Raw genomic sequence first — 15,165 nt, forward strand, 5'->3', positions numbered from 1 at the left:
TAATCCATTCCTGCCTTGGAAAAAAAGAATGAATCTGGCACTTACCTGGAAGCCGGAGGGTCCGGGAGCACCCTGCTCACCCCTCTCACCAGCAGGACCCTGAGGGAGATAAGAGAAATAGTAAATACAATGCACGAATGAAAGTCACAACAGGAGGGGTCCTCGAAGTAAAGACTGCAGCAAGAAATTGTAGGAACCAGGAAACTCCTGGGCTTTCCAATATTGAGGGCATGTGTATGTATGGTATGTATACCACACATCAAGAGGGAGCTGCAATTCTCCCTGTTTAGTAGTTTAAACCACTGGCAACCTTGAAAAGAATTCAGAGCAGCCTGATGGTTCACGCTCTATCCTATAGCCATGTGTGGTGTGATTGATCTTAACTTAGGACTTAATTGTCTGGGGACTGTCCAAGTCAAAATCTGCTAACATTTCTAAATGGACTGAGGCATTCTACACCTCTAGGCTCCCAAACCTGATACCCATGTCCATGAGAGATTAGGCAAATGCTTACCGCTGGTCCTGGGGGACCTGAGGCACCTGTTTCACCATCTTTTCCAGGAAGACCCTAAGGAATATAGAAAGAAAAGCTGGTATAGTGAACTCAAGTGATTTCAAGAAACATATCCTCTTCTATTTATCTAGCATTCTAATTTCAGGCCCCAGGATTTCTTCTTCATCTCCATTCTCTCCCCAAGTCTTTTTTTTTTTTAACAATTCCACGAATAAAATCCGCTTTCCAATAGCATAGCAATACATTCATCCTTAAACTTCCTGTTCTCAGCATCCCTTATATCAGCCCACATTTCTCAACTCTATCTCTTTCTACCTCTACTTCCATCTCTTCTTTGAACTCCTGATCTCTGATGTGTCTATGTGGTGTCCTTCCCAAGTCCACTTCTGTCTTTTTCTTCTGCCATTGTTTTTTTTAATTAATTCTCATTTCTTTTCACAATGCTGGGCTTTCAACATCATTCCCTAATCCTCATATCCCTCTCCCAACATGAAGGAGCATAAATGCCCACCCAATCCACTGTCTCAAAGTAGCCAAAGGTTAAAGCCTAGATCCTGCAGAGGTTTTCCCTCTGAGATCCACCACAATGTGAGGTTCAGTAAAAAAAATAATCAACCAGTGAGTAGAGTGAAAGATTCCATCTCAATCTGTTCCTTTCTTGAGAGTTATGTTTATTAAAACGTTTTCTTCAATCTTCCCTTTTTGCCTTCCTATGCTCACAGTTGCTGTGGGGGTGTAGGGATAGCTATGGTCAAAGGGAGTGTAATTACCCTTAGTCCAGGAGCACCAGGCAGTCCCTTCTCACCAGCCTTGCCAGCTTCACCCTGGTGGAAAGAAAACAACAGTCTTGTGGGTAGGTGGCTTGAGTTAAGCTGAAGCAATTTGGACAAGCAGAATCTTTGGGAGACTGATGTAGTGGAACAATATTCTCCCAAAGAGCAATTAGGTGGTAGATCAAGGATGAAGCACATTGCCAGTTCCATGTCCAGTTTGAGGTAGGGGGTCACCTCCCACCATGCCCAAGACCATTGAAAATTAAAATTGACCTAGAGGGCAGGTAGTTCTAAAGAGAATTGTGTTTCACCAGACCTTGGCTACTTTGACTTCACGTAGCATAGAGCTTACAGAATGCACAGCATAAAGGCTGGCATTACACACAACACTGAAATGGCTATTTTCTATCAACCTAAGATTAGCAGTTCATGAACTAGAAATGGCAAAGGACACAAGATGAGAAGGTTAATGTCACTTAGGGGAGGGGAGAAGGCAAGATATGACTTACATTGGCACCTTTAGGACCAGGGAATCCCATAACACCAGGCTGCCCACGAGCTCCCTGAGGTCCTGGAGGTCCAGGGCGACCATCCTCACCAGGAGCTCCCTGAAAAAATAGCTCATCAACTTCAGACACTAGAGATTGTTCCTTCAAGTCTACTTACACAGCAACAGATAAAAGCCCAGAACCTGAACTAGCAACATCCAACCATATAGGCCTTTTCTAGTTTCAAAATGAATATATTAATCATACTGGAGTGCTTGCCTCATAAAACTTGACCTAGAAAGGAAACATTCTAGACTTTCCCCTTCCCCCCAAAAAGGACAATTTCTTTGGAGCAACGTATCTTCAATGCAAATTAGCTTCCCCTGGCCCATACACTCTATTCATTACACAACACCCAGCTCCTGAAGTCCTAATAAATAAGTCTCAAATACGCCATTCACAGGGCTCTTACCTGCCAAATAGTCCATTATTACAATCTGTACCTTGCCCCACCCCCACCAATTCACTTGTCATTCCCCTTCCTACCCCACATTCCCAAACATATTTTCTCCTGACATATCCTTCAGCCATCAACCCCAGGAAAGAAGAGCATTTCACTTACAGAAGGACCGACTTTGCCTTGAGGGCCAGCATCACCAGGACGACCAGTTAGACCCTGTGTATAGGAAAGAAAACTGATATCAGAAGACCTGGGTGGGATGATGTTTCCCCTTCATTAGCTCACATGCTACTTCAAGGTCTGTCCTTCCTAGGATCTTGGGAGGGGATGGTCATAAGGGGTGGAGGGGGTGAGTGCTTCTCAATGGGGACAAGACTTGAGGTAATTAATCATAAGATCCAAATGGGGCAAAGAGAGGGGTCGGTGGCAAGGCCAGAGTCCAAAAGAAGGAGCCCCTAATGCCAATCTCCTTTTTAGAACTGAGGAGGCCCACAGCCTGGAATCAGATCTAGGATTGTGTTCCTTACTCCCTGCTGTTTAGCATCACCCAGAGACCTTGGAGAGCAGATCCTTCCTGCAAAAGGATGTAAAAGTGAGCAAGGAAAAGAATCCTAGTGGGTATGTATGTGACTCCACAGACTTGAAAGAAGCAAACTGTTCCATTCTACTGGGTCTTTCCTGCAATTACTGTGGCACTGGTCACCTTTCCTGTCCTTTGCCTGTTTTGCAAATGTCCAACAAAGCTCTCCTTGCAGGGGCCTATGACCTCTGCTAGATGGGTATGGAAGTCATATTTGTGTCTTAGAAACATCTCTCCAATGAGGCTGGTGAACTTACTCGGGCTCCAGGAAGGCCAGGTTCTCCAGGGCGGCCGGGATCACCATTAGCTCCTTTGGGACCACCAAGACCACTGGGTCCACGCTCACCAGGGGCTCCCTGTTCAAGGTGAGGTAAAAAAAAGAGAGGGAATTAGGAGGAGACCCATATAACATCCAGCCTGGGGCCAAAGCAGAGACCTGAGTGGGCAAACGAGCTCAGGAGCTAGGACCATAAGTTTCAGGATAAAGTGACATATAGTTACCTTGGGACCAGCCAGACCATCCTGACCTGGGAAACCACGGTTACCCGGAGCACCCTGGGAAGAGAGAAGAAAGGGAAGAAGTAAGAACAGACCCTGCTCAGGTCATTGAAACTATCGAGTGTCTCCTTTATCTGCCTGGGAACAAGGTTTTTTGCACTTCTGTCTTATTAGGGGTGAAGTAGGGTTAGGTGTTAAAAATAACATCCTGAGCCTACTCCCCACCTCACTATGAAGGAGCCCACAGGGTTTCATCATGTTATTGCATGGAAGCAAGAATGAGGCAGGAATCATTATCTCCAGCTTTTGTTATGGGATAGGGAGTAAAGGGGAGATCAGTGACCAGAGCGGTCAAGGAGATTTGCCCAAGGACACATAGAGTAAGTCCCTGTTGAGGCCAGGATTAGGAACCACATCTTACCATTAGTTTAAGGAGGGACAGTTCTACTTACTCTCTCTCCAGGAGGACCGACAGGTCCAGCAGCACCAGGCTCTCCACGGGCACCTCTCTTGCCTTCTTCACCAGCTGGACCAGGAGGTCCCTGGGGTCCGGCAGGACCCTGAGGGGAAAGCACAAAAGAAAAGTCCACTCAGAATCTGGATGGTTCTTGGGGGCAGTTCCCACTCTGGTAAATCTAAGCAGCCCAAACATCCTTTCCTGGGAACAGAAGATGTTCTAATGAAACTCATCCCTGGCAGAAAATGATTTAACTGGTAGAGAAGACCCTTTCCACCAAACTGGATTGGGGCTTGACACAGAGGGATACAGGATAATCCCATGGCATGCATGGTGGCCAGAAACAAATCCAAAGTTTATACAGAGCAGCAAAGCAGCGGCCAAGGTCAAATTCTACTAAGACATTGTTGACCTTGGATGTCAAAGAGGAAGCGGAAGCATTTAGGAAAATCACTAAGTGAATGTATGGAGCAACAAGGGTATAAAGTAAAAAGTAAAACAATAAACCAAAGTTAGGAAAGGATCTCTGGAAACTACAGGAGGCAGGGCATTAGCCCCATCCTACAAGGGCACCACAGTGGAAGGTCAAGACCTAGTGCCACAGAGAAGCCATTGTCTCTGATTCTATTTGCTTGGTTCATGGGCTGCAGTGCAAAATCTGAGCCAGAGCTGAGGTGAGGTGCCTTAGCTCAGAGGTGTCAAAGACACGGGCTGTATTGTAGCTGACAACACTCCTGAGGCTAGCCTAAACCAAATTAAATATTAAATATTAAAAAATCAAATGTTAAATATTTAACAACATAAATAAAAATATAATAGAACAAAAGTAATAAGAATATGTGGTTTTCTAAATCAGTATGGCTTCCCACCCACCCTGCTCAGGGCTGGGGATTTGGGATTTGTACCAAGGTCTTACAATTCTAAGACACTGATAAACACATTCAGGGCATTGACCTTCCTATAACAGAAGCCTACATAGACAGGCTGATTCCTCCATTCTAGGACACCCTCCTTTTGCTCCAGTTTGCGTAAGTTAGACTAGATCATCGAGAATACAGATGGCTCTAGCTATGAAACTCAAAATCTCCATCGACCACATTTCGCTTAGGTTTCCCTGTTCCTAGATTTTGAGGAAATATTTTTGTAATGGGATCAAAGAATGTGAGTTTAAGAAGGACCTCAGAGTCTGTCCAACTTGTACTCAAGAATTCCCTCTACAGCATGCCCCCAAACTCATCATCCAGCCTCCGATGAAAGACCTCCAGTGACAGAGATTACCACCTCACAAAATGACCAATTCTACTCCTGAATATAGCAAGAGTTGCTATGTTTTTTTCTTTATTCAAGCCTAAATCTGCCTCTCTGAGAATATGGTTCTACCATCAAAGGCCAAGCAGAACTACTCTGAACCCAATATCCCATAACAGGCCTTCAGGAGCCTAAAGACAGCTATCATTTCCTTCCTGAGTCCTCTGTTCTCTGCTATACTCTCCAATCCCTTCACCCCCTAAATAGCAGGAATGTGTCCATGGCTCAAGAATAGGGCATGCTGACTTGTAACTTTATCTTTGTCCTTTCCTCCTGCACCAGGAAAAACTTCAATCAGCAACAGTATTCGCCTAAGAACTTAGCCTGTGGTAAAGAATTGTCCTGTGGTACAGTCCTAACAGGAAACACCATCCAATAGCCCTGAGAAAAGGGATATGGTGATTAGATTGTCTAAGGCCAAGAATATCAACTCTGAGCTGGATGGATTGGTTCCGACAGGAAGAGCAGCGATTAAAAAATGGTCCTAAGGCTTTAGTCTCAAATACTTACAGTTTCTCCCTTGGGGCCATGTTCACCTTTGAAGCCAGCAATGCCAGGTTCTCCCTGAAGAAGAGAAAGAAAGGTTCTCATTCTTAATTCTCTCCACTACAAAAGGAAAGTGTGTGTGTGTGTGTGTGCGTGTGTGTGTGTGTGTGGTGAAAGCCATTGGTGATCTCGAAGAAGAGAAGACACTGCCTGTGGAAAGGCAGGTGAGGTCTGACTAAAGATTGTAACATGGTAGATTTAGGACTAGTCCAAACTCTTCCCTTTTGGCAGTCGAAGAAGCCTGGAGAGGCTAATGACTTGCTAAAGCCTATGGTTATGACTCAAACCCAGGTCTGCTGATTTCAAATCCATCATTCTTTCCACTGTTCCACGGATGAAAGGATGGAATGCTTTGTGACCCAGTGACAAGGGAAGCCCCTCAGGACTTGGTGTAAGCTTGAGGCCCTTACCGTTTGACCTTTAGGACCTAGAGGGCCAGTTGCGCCTTGGGGACCGGGAGGACCGCGAGGACCAGGGAAGCCTGGGGCGCCAGCAATTCCGGGAGCACCCTGTCAATATCACGCAAAGAGTAGTCAGAAAAAAAGGGGGACGATGTCTGCTCCACTCCAGGGGCTTTAGAGTGGGAAACTAGAGGGAATTTGTGAGGGAGAACAGGGCTGCCATCTTCTTCCCCTTCTCCCTCTTCCATCCCCGCCCACCCTACAGAGAACTGCTTCTGATTGGAATAGCTATATGGACTCATGTATCAAATTCCCCTCCCTGCTCTCATCCAAAGGGAACATTAAAATGCTACCTTCTCTGGAAGGTTCACCTTAACTCGAGGATGCAGAAATGAGGAACTCATAACCCTCCAGGCAAGACTAACTCATAACTGCCCAAGCCACTGTCCAAGTTTTCAAAATGTTGTTTTGGGGTGTTTTTTTAAAAGCAGTGATCACGTGGTCACAAGTTCCAAAAACTTAAATCAGATAAAGAAAGGCCCTTATAGGGTTAAAAATATACACCATATACACCATATTTCATCTCCTTAGATTATAATTTTAAAGAAAGCAAGTATTAAGCTCTGACTTCTTTCCCTGAAGGAGCCATTCCCTGTCCTCTCCTGTCTCTTTTCACTACCCAGAGATAGTCAGACTATCCTCATCCTAGAGCAATGAAACTAAACTGGAAGGGAGAAAGGCCAGGGGGCAACACTTACTGCAGATCCTTTGGCTCCAGGGATCCCATCAGCTCCAGGGTTGCCCTAAAAACACAGAGACATTATTGGAGCAGCAGAACAAGAACTTCACTTTCCAGTTCATAGGGAGGATAATTGCTAGGCTGAGCATTGACATTGTCCTCAAAATAATAAATAACTTTGTTATAGATATTTTAAATTTTAAAATAGATAACTTTAAATCACTGATTACTTCCAGGAGAAGGCTAGGGTTGAAAGAAGGATGCCTTGGGAGAAAAAATGGGGAGAGTCTTGAGGGCTTTGGCTGGAAGGAAAACTTCAGAGATTATGACTCAATAGGGGTGAAGGAATAAAGACAATCCAATTCCATCTCATTTGCAGTGAAATGTAGGAGTGTGAAGGACAAAAGCCAGTGAATTCTTAGAACCTGGGGTAGCCTTCATCTGGGGGAGGGAATGAGAAAAGCAGGATCTATCAATCACCAAGCATTTATTAGGCATCTAGCTTTATGCTAGGACATGGGGGGAATACAAGATGAAATGAACTAGTTTCTGACCCCGAAGAGAAGATGACTTTTTATCTAGAGACAATGTGTGCAGAGATAAATATGTACAAAATAAATACCAGGTAATGGGGGCAGGGCATTAAAAGCTGGTGTGGGACTATCAGGGAAAGTCTCATTTAGGAGTGTTTGAACTAAGATTTCAAGAAAATCAAGTTTTCTAAAAGGCAGGTGTGAGGAAGGAGTGGATTCCAAGTATGGGACAAATGCCTGGTGGAGACAGGAGATGCAATGTTCTATGGTGAAATGAAGAATGGAAGAAGTATATTGCTAATAAATAATCTGCCTGGAAAGGTGGGATGAGGCGAGGTTATAAAGAACCTTAAATGTCAAACAGAGGAATCTAATCTGATTATTATTGAATTATTACATAGTATTAGGGAGTCATTGACATTTACTGAACAGGAGAGTGATGTGGTCATAGCTATGCTTTAGGAAAATCACTTTGGCAGCTGGATGGAGAAGGAATTAGCAAAGGAAGTGACTTGAAGTGATGAGGCCAATGAGGAAGTTGTTGCAATGGTCCAAGAAAAAGGTAACAAGAGCCTGAACTAAGATAGTGGCCACATAAATGAAGATGGGTAGGACAAATGTGAGAGATGCTGTGGAGGCAGAAACCTTCTGCTGACCAAATGTTCTTCTCTAAGAGGATCCCTGTTCCATTTTTAGGGAATCCCTGTTCCTAAGGGTTGTGGAATCTTGTTTTCTGGATCAGCCTTATGATCAGGGGAGTGAGTAGGTCCTGATCCAATTTCCTCCCAGAAGCCTCCTCAGTGTCTTCTGCACCCGTCCTCTGCAGGGCCAACCCCTCATCCCCTCCCAGGGCCATTCATGGTGGAGGACAGTTGTCACTTACAGAGGCTCCTGCAGGCCCAGGAGACCCAGGAGTGCCAGATTCACCTCTCGGACCTTGAGCACCTTCAGGACCCCGGGCACCAGTAGGACCAGCTTCTCCCTGAAAGTGAGGAATATAGACATCAGTAAAATGAAGGGAACAGGAGAAGGAAGTTGGTCACCAAGTTGGTAAGTAATATTTGTATGCCAGTTATATGCAGATTACAGAAAGTTTGGGTCCTATACAAACCCAACTATTTACATATATGTTTGTATATGTGTACCCAACCACACAATGCATATCTGCATCTTTACAGGTGTCTACACATGCATGCATACATTCATAAACAAAAGCAAACGCCAATTAACATTCTTGTATTTGTAGTGGGCCTCTTTAGCTTTCATCTACATTGATCTGTGTGCTGTTCTAAGAGGATATATTGGCCAGAAACTATAGGCTTCCGATATATAATTTTTCAAGAGGCCAAAAAAAACCCCACCACAAAAACTGAAGCCACGAGAGGTAGGATACCTGCTTCTTCCACTCCAGCTGTTTCATGACATATTTCTCTGAGACAACCTGGTTATGTATTCTAGACCCTCTCTACATTCTGAATAGCCATAGGAGAGTACTATGATTAGAAGCTAAAGCAATTATAACTGGGTTACTCCATCATCATCATCAAATCTGAGTTGAAAAGGCCGCTGACCTTCTAGGTCATTAGTCATTTAACCTTCTCCTAATGTCACAGCTGACCCCTAGCATCAATTTGGTAGAACTGAAGTGTTTCCAGTGCTGCTCAGAATCCTGGATGAAACTAGTTTGGGGAAAACCTGGGTGCTGGAGCAAAGATCCTCTCTGTCTAGAGGGTCTGGTTACAAATACTCTGCAACAGTCTAGTCTGGGTGGATTCTCAGGCTTCTGCCATGCACGGTAAATCCCAGGCAAGCCAACATAAAATAAACCAATTTTTTCTGAAATGCTTTTTTCCCCTGAAAATTATAATTTGTTAACATTTGTTCCCTGGAAAACAGTCATTCAGGAGAGGGGCAGGGCATTAACTTAAAGGCTGCTCAAGTTTCTGGGTTTGGCTTTTCCTCTTCTCAGAACTTTCTTATCTTCCATTTACAATCATTCTTTTGTAAAGGTCAAGTGCCTTCACCCTCTTCTGTCCCTCTTCACAGTGTTCTCCTTCACCTGGCTCCCAGGGCCTCAGCTACTGTCTGGTTGCCATGGAAACCCCAAGAGCGAAAAGCAACCTGATTCCTGACCGCATTCATCTCCTGGCCTAAACTCAGCAAGATTTTCCAGGAAAGTTCATGCTGGACTCTCCCCTGAGTCACAGAAGCCTTCCCCTGAGCCATAAGTCTCCCACTGGCCTCTATTAATCCTCTGAAGAACTCTATTAAAATGTCCCTGAAAGATTTGTTTGTTTATTTTTTTCTGGAAGGACATGGGAATGAGATAGAGCTAGTGATGCAAAAAAAAGTGTCAATGAAACATTTCAAAAATATAAAGAACCATCAGGAAGAGATCAAGAATCTCAAAAGAATTAATGGGGAAAAAAAGTAGGAAGAAAAGGAGTCTAACAGTACCAGATCTCAAATAATAATACAAAGCAATAGTCATCAAAACTATTTTGGTACTGGTTAAAATTTTTTTAATTTAATCAGCAGAATAAATAAGGTATGTAAGATCCAGAAATAATAGAACTATTTAATAAATCTAAGGACTTCAACTAATTGAATAAGGACTCATTATTTTACAAAAACTATTGGGAAAGCCAGAAAATACTCTGGCAAAAAATGGGTTTAGACCAAGATTTCTCACTATATATTTAATAAACTCCAAATGGATGCATGTCCTAGATGTCATATCATAATCAAATCTGAAGACCAAAGAAGATGCTTTCACAACTATGGCTAAGGAAAGAGTTATTGACCAAACAAGGAGATAGAGGGGATCGCAGAAGAATAAATGAACAATTTTGATTACATAAAAATGAAACATTTTTGCACAAACAAAATTGATGCAGTTAGAAGTACATGGGAAATAGCTAACTAGGAAAAAAATCTTTGCAGCAAATTTCTCTAATAAAGGTCTGCTATCCAAAATTTCCCCAAAAATGACTCAACTTTATAGAAATAAGAGCTATTCCCTAATAGAGAAATCACCAAAGGAAATAAACAAGCAATTCTCAAAAGAAGAAATGCAAGCTATCAACAACCACATCCAAATTTTCCAAATCACTAATAATAAGAGAAATATAAATTAATACGACCATACTTTCCATCTCATAACCATTAGATTAGCAAACATGACAAAAAAGAAAATAGCTGTTTTGCATTGTTGATAGAACAATTTGTACAATGGCTACAACATTGCAAAGGAAAACCAACATGAAAGATATAAGAACTCTGATCAATTCTATGATCAATCAAGACTCCAAGGACCTAACTTTCCATAGGGAAGACCTAATGATAACTGTGCCAAAAGATAAAAAGGAAAGAAGTTTTAAAAGCATCAATAAAACATTCTAAAAACACACAGAAAATAACAGAACAAAGTTCAGAAGAAGACAGATATAAACAGCAGAGGTTTCGAACTAATTTGCTAACTTGCTGAATTTCTTAAATATGTCTTTTAACCAAGCAGTATGTAATAGATATGTGTGGTTTCATCTACAAACTTCTTTATCTGTTCTTCTTAGTATATGGAAGTGTTCATGTTTGTCAATTTCATAGTTGTTTGTTTTTAAATGAAACTTATTTTTAAAACAAACAGGGTCCCACAATAACCATGAATACCAATTGAGGCAGGGGGAAAAATGGGACTGGAAGAGCCAGAAGGAGAGAGGAAAGGAAGAAAGGAGTGACACTTCCTCATTTTATTATCCCCCTTTTCCTCCCACTCTAACCTGGTTGTATTGGCTGCTTTACTTTTTTCTTTTCTTTCTTTCTTTTTTTTTTTTTGAGGGGCAGTGAGGGTTAAATGACTTGCCCAAGGTCACACAGCTAGTAAGTGTCAAGTGTCTGAGGCCAGAATTGAACTCAGGTCCTTCTGAATTCAGAGCCGGTGCTCTATCCACTGAGCCACCTAGCTGTTTTACTTTTTGATGCTTCTCCTAGACTCCTCTCCTGAGATTGTTAGAAAGAAAGCAGATCTGTTAACTTTCCCTCCTGGTTAACTATCCTCTCTCTGATCTCTCTGTTTCCCCCTCCCTCCTGTACTTCTCTGTCTGCCTTTCCTTCGCTGGAGTCTGTAATTTTACCTTCAGCTGCTTATCATGCTATCTTTGCTTTTCCTTCCAGCAGGTGACCCTAGAGAAATTCTTGGCTTTATTCATTCCCTAGATGGGGAGCAGCAGTGGGTGGGGGCAGGGAATTGAGATTTCTTGGAAGAGAAGAGGGGTTCTAACAAACCTCTTTTTTCAGGGGGTAGGGGGAGGATTCATTGACCTTTTGGGAATTCACAGTTGTGCTGGAAGCGAAGACTTACCTTAGCCCCTGGAGCACCTGGGAATCCAGGACCACCAGAAGGACCGACAGGACCCTATGGACAAAAGAAAAGTAGTGAGTCTCTGTCTGGGAAAGGGACAGGACTCCAAAGGCTCCAAGTGAGCCTCTAGCTCACCCCTCCCCCACATTAGCCTGTCTGAGCGCTACAAAAATTCTGGCTATAAGTCTCCAGTTAAAGAGAACACAGCAGGCATTCAGACGCCAGTGCCCTCCGGGGTCTCCAGACAGAGGTCCTCATTAAAGGCACCACTCTAAGGTCAAAGGGAACCTCTGAAACAGCTCGACCTCCACTTGCCTCGCTCCGGAGTTCAAAATGAGTTTTCAACTCTGAGCGTGATGAAAAGTAGAGCTTTCCCAAGCCTGTGATTTCCTAACATTCCCCCTCCCCCATCACTCCCAACAACAAAAGGAGTAAGAGCCAACTTACAGGGGGACCAGCAGGGCCTGGTTGACCGTCATTGCCACGAGCACCCTGTGAAAAATAAGAAGGAAAAGCAAGTCAATATGAGAAGCTTATTTTTTCAATCACCTAGAAATCCCAGTAGAAAACAGACTCCCTTTTCCCTAACACTCAGAAGAACAAACATACGCATCCATCCATCCATACGCACATACATACAAGAATTTAGGAAGTTACAAAGTTTGGAGTATCCTAGAAACTGGACATTATTTGAAAATAAAGCCTGTTTTCACTCAACCTGGGTTTGAGAACTTAAAGATCAAAGGACCGTTTGAATTCATCCTGCCTGTGTTTGAGGGTATATTATTTTTAATTGGAAAAAAATAAATGTTATTTTTTAAAAGGGGGAAAAAGAGAGCATACTATTTGTGGCTACAAGCAGTCAGGAGCTTCGTTTCCAATACGTCTGGGAACTATCCATGATATTGGCTCATGAATGAACCAGAACTGCGCGTCCTCTCATCAAACCTTCTCTGAATTAAATAGTAAGAGAACTTGACCTTTTGGTTTTTCTCTTATTTGACCCTATCCATTTTACAGATGAAGAAACTGATGCTCAAAGGTAAATGACTTGGTGAGGCTCATACACTAAGTATCCAAGACAGAAGTCTGTCCCAGCTTTTTCTGGCCCTTGGGCAGCTGTGTCCTATTACTGTCAACTGACATTCACCTAAGTGACTCCAGGGGCAGCCTGACCCTCACCCCCGTGACTCCTCATTGCCTCAGAAGTCATCTCAGGGGAGGTCTGTGGGGCTGTCCGTGGCTCCTAAACTACTTCCATTACCCACTATCACTGAACCCCAGACGTGGCTGTACTCATCCCTGTGCTCCCTAGAGACAATGTAGCATGGTGGAAGGAGCTCTAAAATGGGGCAAGGACTCTTGGTGGTGTGACTTTGAACAAGAACCTGGAGCCTCAGTTACTTCATCTGTAAAATGAGACAGTTGGATCAGATAATATCTATAGTTCTTTCCAGCTCTAATATCCATTAATTATCCATTAATTAACTAATTAATCTAATATCCATTAATTAATATCATTAATTCTGTGACCTAGTTTTAAATCTCGTGTTGGATATTTACAAGCTGTGTGACTCTGGGCAAGTCACTTAATGTCTCTAAGTCTCCATTAGCTCATCTATAAAATAGGTGAAGAAAATAATTACCTACCCACCTTAGAGGGTTGCTTATGAGGACTACACGCCTATAACTTAGCAAATAAGTCCTAAGGAGTTAAGTACCCAAAGGCTAAGTTACTCCCAGCATGACAGTGCTAATATCAGAAACAGGAGAAGAACTCCTACCCCAAACAGGAGAAGAACACTACCCCAAACTGCTTTTTGAGAGGGAACAATTTTTGTAGACCTTGAAATACTATAGGACTGGCCATTATGATTAGTCTCCTACCGCCATCAAGATATTTATCTTGAGTCATCTTCCCAGGGTGGGTTTGTTCATACTTTCTCACCCACTTCCCCTCAGGACCAAGGACATGAATTTAGAAGACTTCTGGGTGAGGTTACCAATGGCAGGTGTGGCCACAGAACAAAATTTAAGGACTCTGAACTCGAGACTTTGTCCTCATTCACAGTATGTGCTCAACCCACCTAGCAAAGTAGCCCCAGACCACTTTAGGACTGGGGGACTTAGCCACACCAAGGATCCCCTTAAATTCTCTCTGCTATCAGCTACCGTGGTACTTGCTAAAAGGAGGATGAATCCCTGAAGTTCTAGGTCCTTTTTGCCTCTCCTCAGAAGCCTCCATAAGATGAGGCTATCCTTAATTGGAGTTCATGTTTCAAATGAGACTTGAACACAAGAGGAAAAGCCTGATCATGACTCTCTGGTGGTTTTTTTTCTTTTTTTTTTTCTTTTTGCAGGGCAATGAGGGTTAAGTGACTTGCCCAGGGTCACACAGCTAGTAAGTGTCAAGTGTCTGAGGCTGGATTTGAACTCAGGTCCTCCCGAATCCAGGGCCAGTGCTTTATCCACTGCACCACCTAGCTGCCCTTTTTGTGTTTCTTATAATAAAAACCATATTTTAGGATTAAACAATAGGTTCTAAAAGACATTCCATGGGGGAATTACCCAATCAGTGTTAGAAAAGTTCCCCATAAGAGCTAGAGATGGGCCATTCATCCTGTACTGGGCTTGTTGAAAAGAAAAGAAGTCTGACTCTTTTTCAGGGAGCCTCAAAGTTTATGGCTGCTAAACCTCTGCTGGGGAGCACCCATCAACTCAGTGAACATTTTAAATGATAGTATATGAATGTAATGGAATATTATTGCCCCAGAAGAAATGAAGAAAGGTGTGGTTTCAGGGAAACCTGGGAAGACCTGTATGAATTAATACTGAGCAAAGTAAGCAGAACCAGGAAAACAATTTATACAATAACAATACAGAAAAGCAGCTTTAAAAGACTAAAGAGCTCTGATCAATGCAATGAGCAGCCATAACTCTAGAGGACCAAAGTTGAAATATGCTCTTTACCTCCTGACAAAGAGGTGATGGACTTGGGGTACAGATGAGACCTACATTTTTGTAGATGGCCAACGTGGGGATTTGCATTGCTTGATTATACATACTTATGAGAAAAGGGTTTGCTTCTTAAAATTTTTGATGTTGTTCAATTAGTGAAGGGGATGTAGGAGGAAGAGAAGATATATGCTTGTTAACGGAAATTAATAAATAAATTAATTAATTAGTCTCCACTAAGACCTAATAGGGATAGGAAGCAGAAAAATCGAATAGCATCTCAATTTGTCTAACCCTAACTGAGACAAGAAGGCCCCTTGCTCAAATAGCTGGGTTACCTTCTAACCCAAAAAAGCACCTGCAAGCCTCTATAGGGAATGTTGGAAACAAGTCTAGGCCTGAAGCATCAGGCCCTGACTTGACTCTCTTCTGCAGAGGACATCAGTACCTCTGCCAAAAACAGGAAGCCCATGCTATGTTTGTGTCTGGTACTGTGGGTACCTGTACCTCTCTGCAAAATGTTCGATTGGTTCAAAAAAGTGTTAGTAAGTGT

At 42.9% G+C, this 15,165-nt stretch overlaps 1 protein-coding gene across 2 annotated transcripts in view; it reads right to left on the reverse strand.

Annotated features, from left to right (window-relative positions):
• The window catches only part of COL2A1 (collagen type II alpha 1 chain), a 46,591-nt gene that overhangs the window by 15,533 nt on the left and 15,893 nt on the right, over positions 1 to 15,165 (reverse strand). For both annotated transcript variants that reach the window (XM_043966770.1, XM_043966771.1), the window contains exons 17-30: positions 12,105 to 12,149; positions 11,658 to 11,711; positions 8,181 to 8,279; positions 6,784 to 6,828; positions 6,035 to 6,133; positions 5,589 to 5,642; positions 3,766 to 3,873; positions 3,317 to 3,370; positions 3,073 to 3,171; positions 2,398 to 2,451; positions 1,797 to 1,895; positions 1,285 to 1,338; positions 515 to 568; positions 46 to 99 (exon numbers count right to left, since the gene is read on the reverse strand). In XM_043966770.1, the coding sequence (XP_043822705.1) occupies positions 46 to 99; positions 515 to 568; positions 1,285 to 1,338; positions 1,797 to 1,895; positions 2,398 to 2,451; positions 3,073 to 3,171; positions 3,317 to 3,370; positions 3,766 to 3,873; positions 5,589 to 5,642; positions 6,035 to 6,133; positions 6,784 to 6,828; positions 8,181 to 8,279; positions 11,658 to 11,711; positions 12,105 to 12,149 (972 nt within the window). The remainder of the gene's footprint in view (positions 1 to 45; positions 100 to 514; positions 569 to 1,284; positions 1,339 to 1,796; positions 1,896 to 2,397; positions 2,452 to 3,072; positions 3,172 to 3,316; positions 3,371 to 3,765; positions 3,874 to 5,588; positions 5,643 to 6,034; positions 6,134 to 6,783; positions 6,829 to 8,180; positions 8,280 to 11,657; positions 11,712 to 12,104; positions 12,150 to 15,165) is intronic.

This window comes from Dromiciops gliroides, chromosome 5 (genome assembly GCF_019393635.1).
Source record: "Dromiciops gliroides isolate mDroGli1 chromosome 5, mDroGli1.pri, whole genome shotgun sequence".
In the NCBI taxonomy this organism is placed as follows: domain Eukaryota; kingdom Metazoa; phylum Chordata; class Mammalia; order Microbiotheria; family Microbiotheriidae; genus Dromiciops; species Dromiciops gliroides.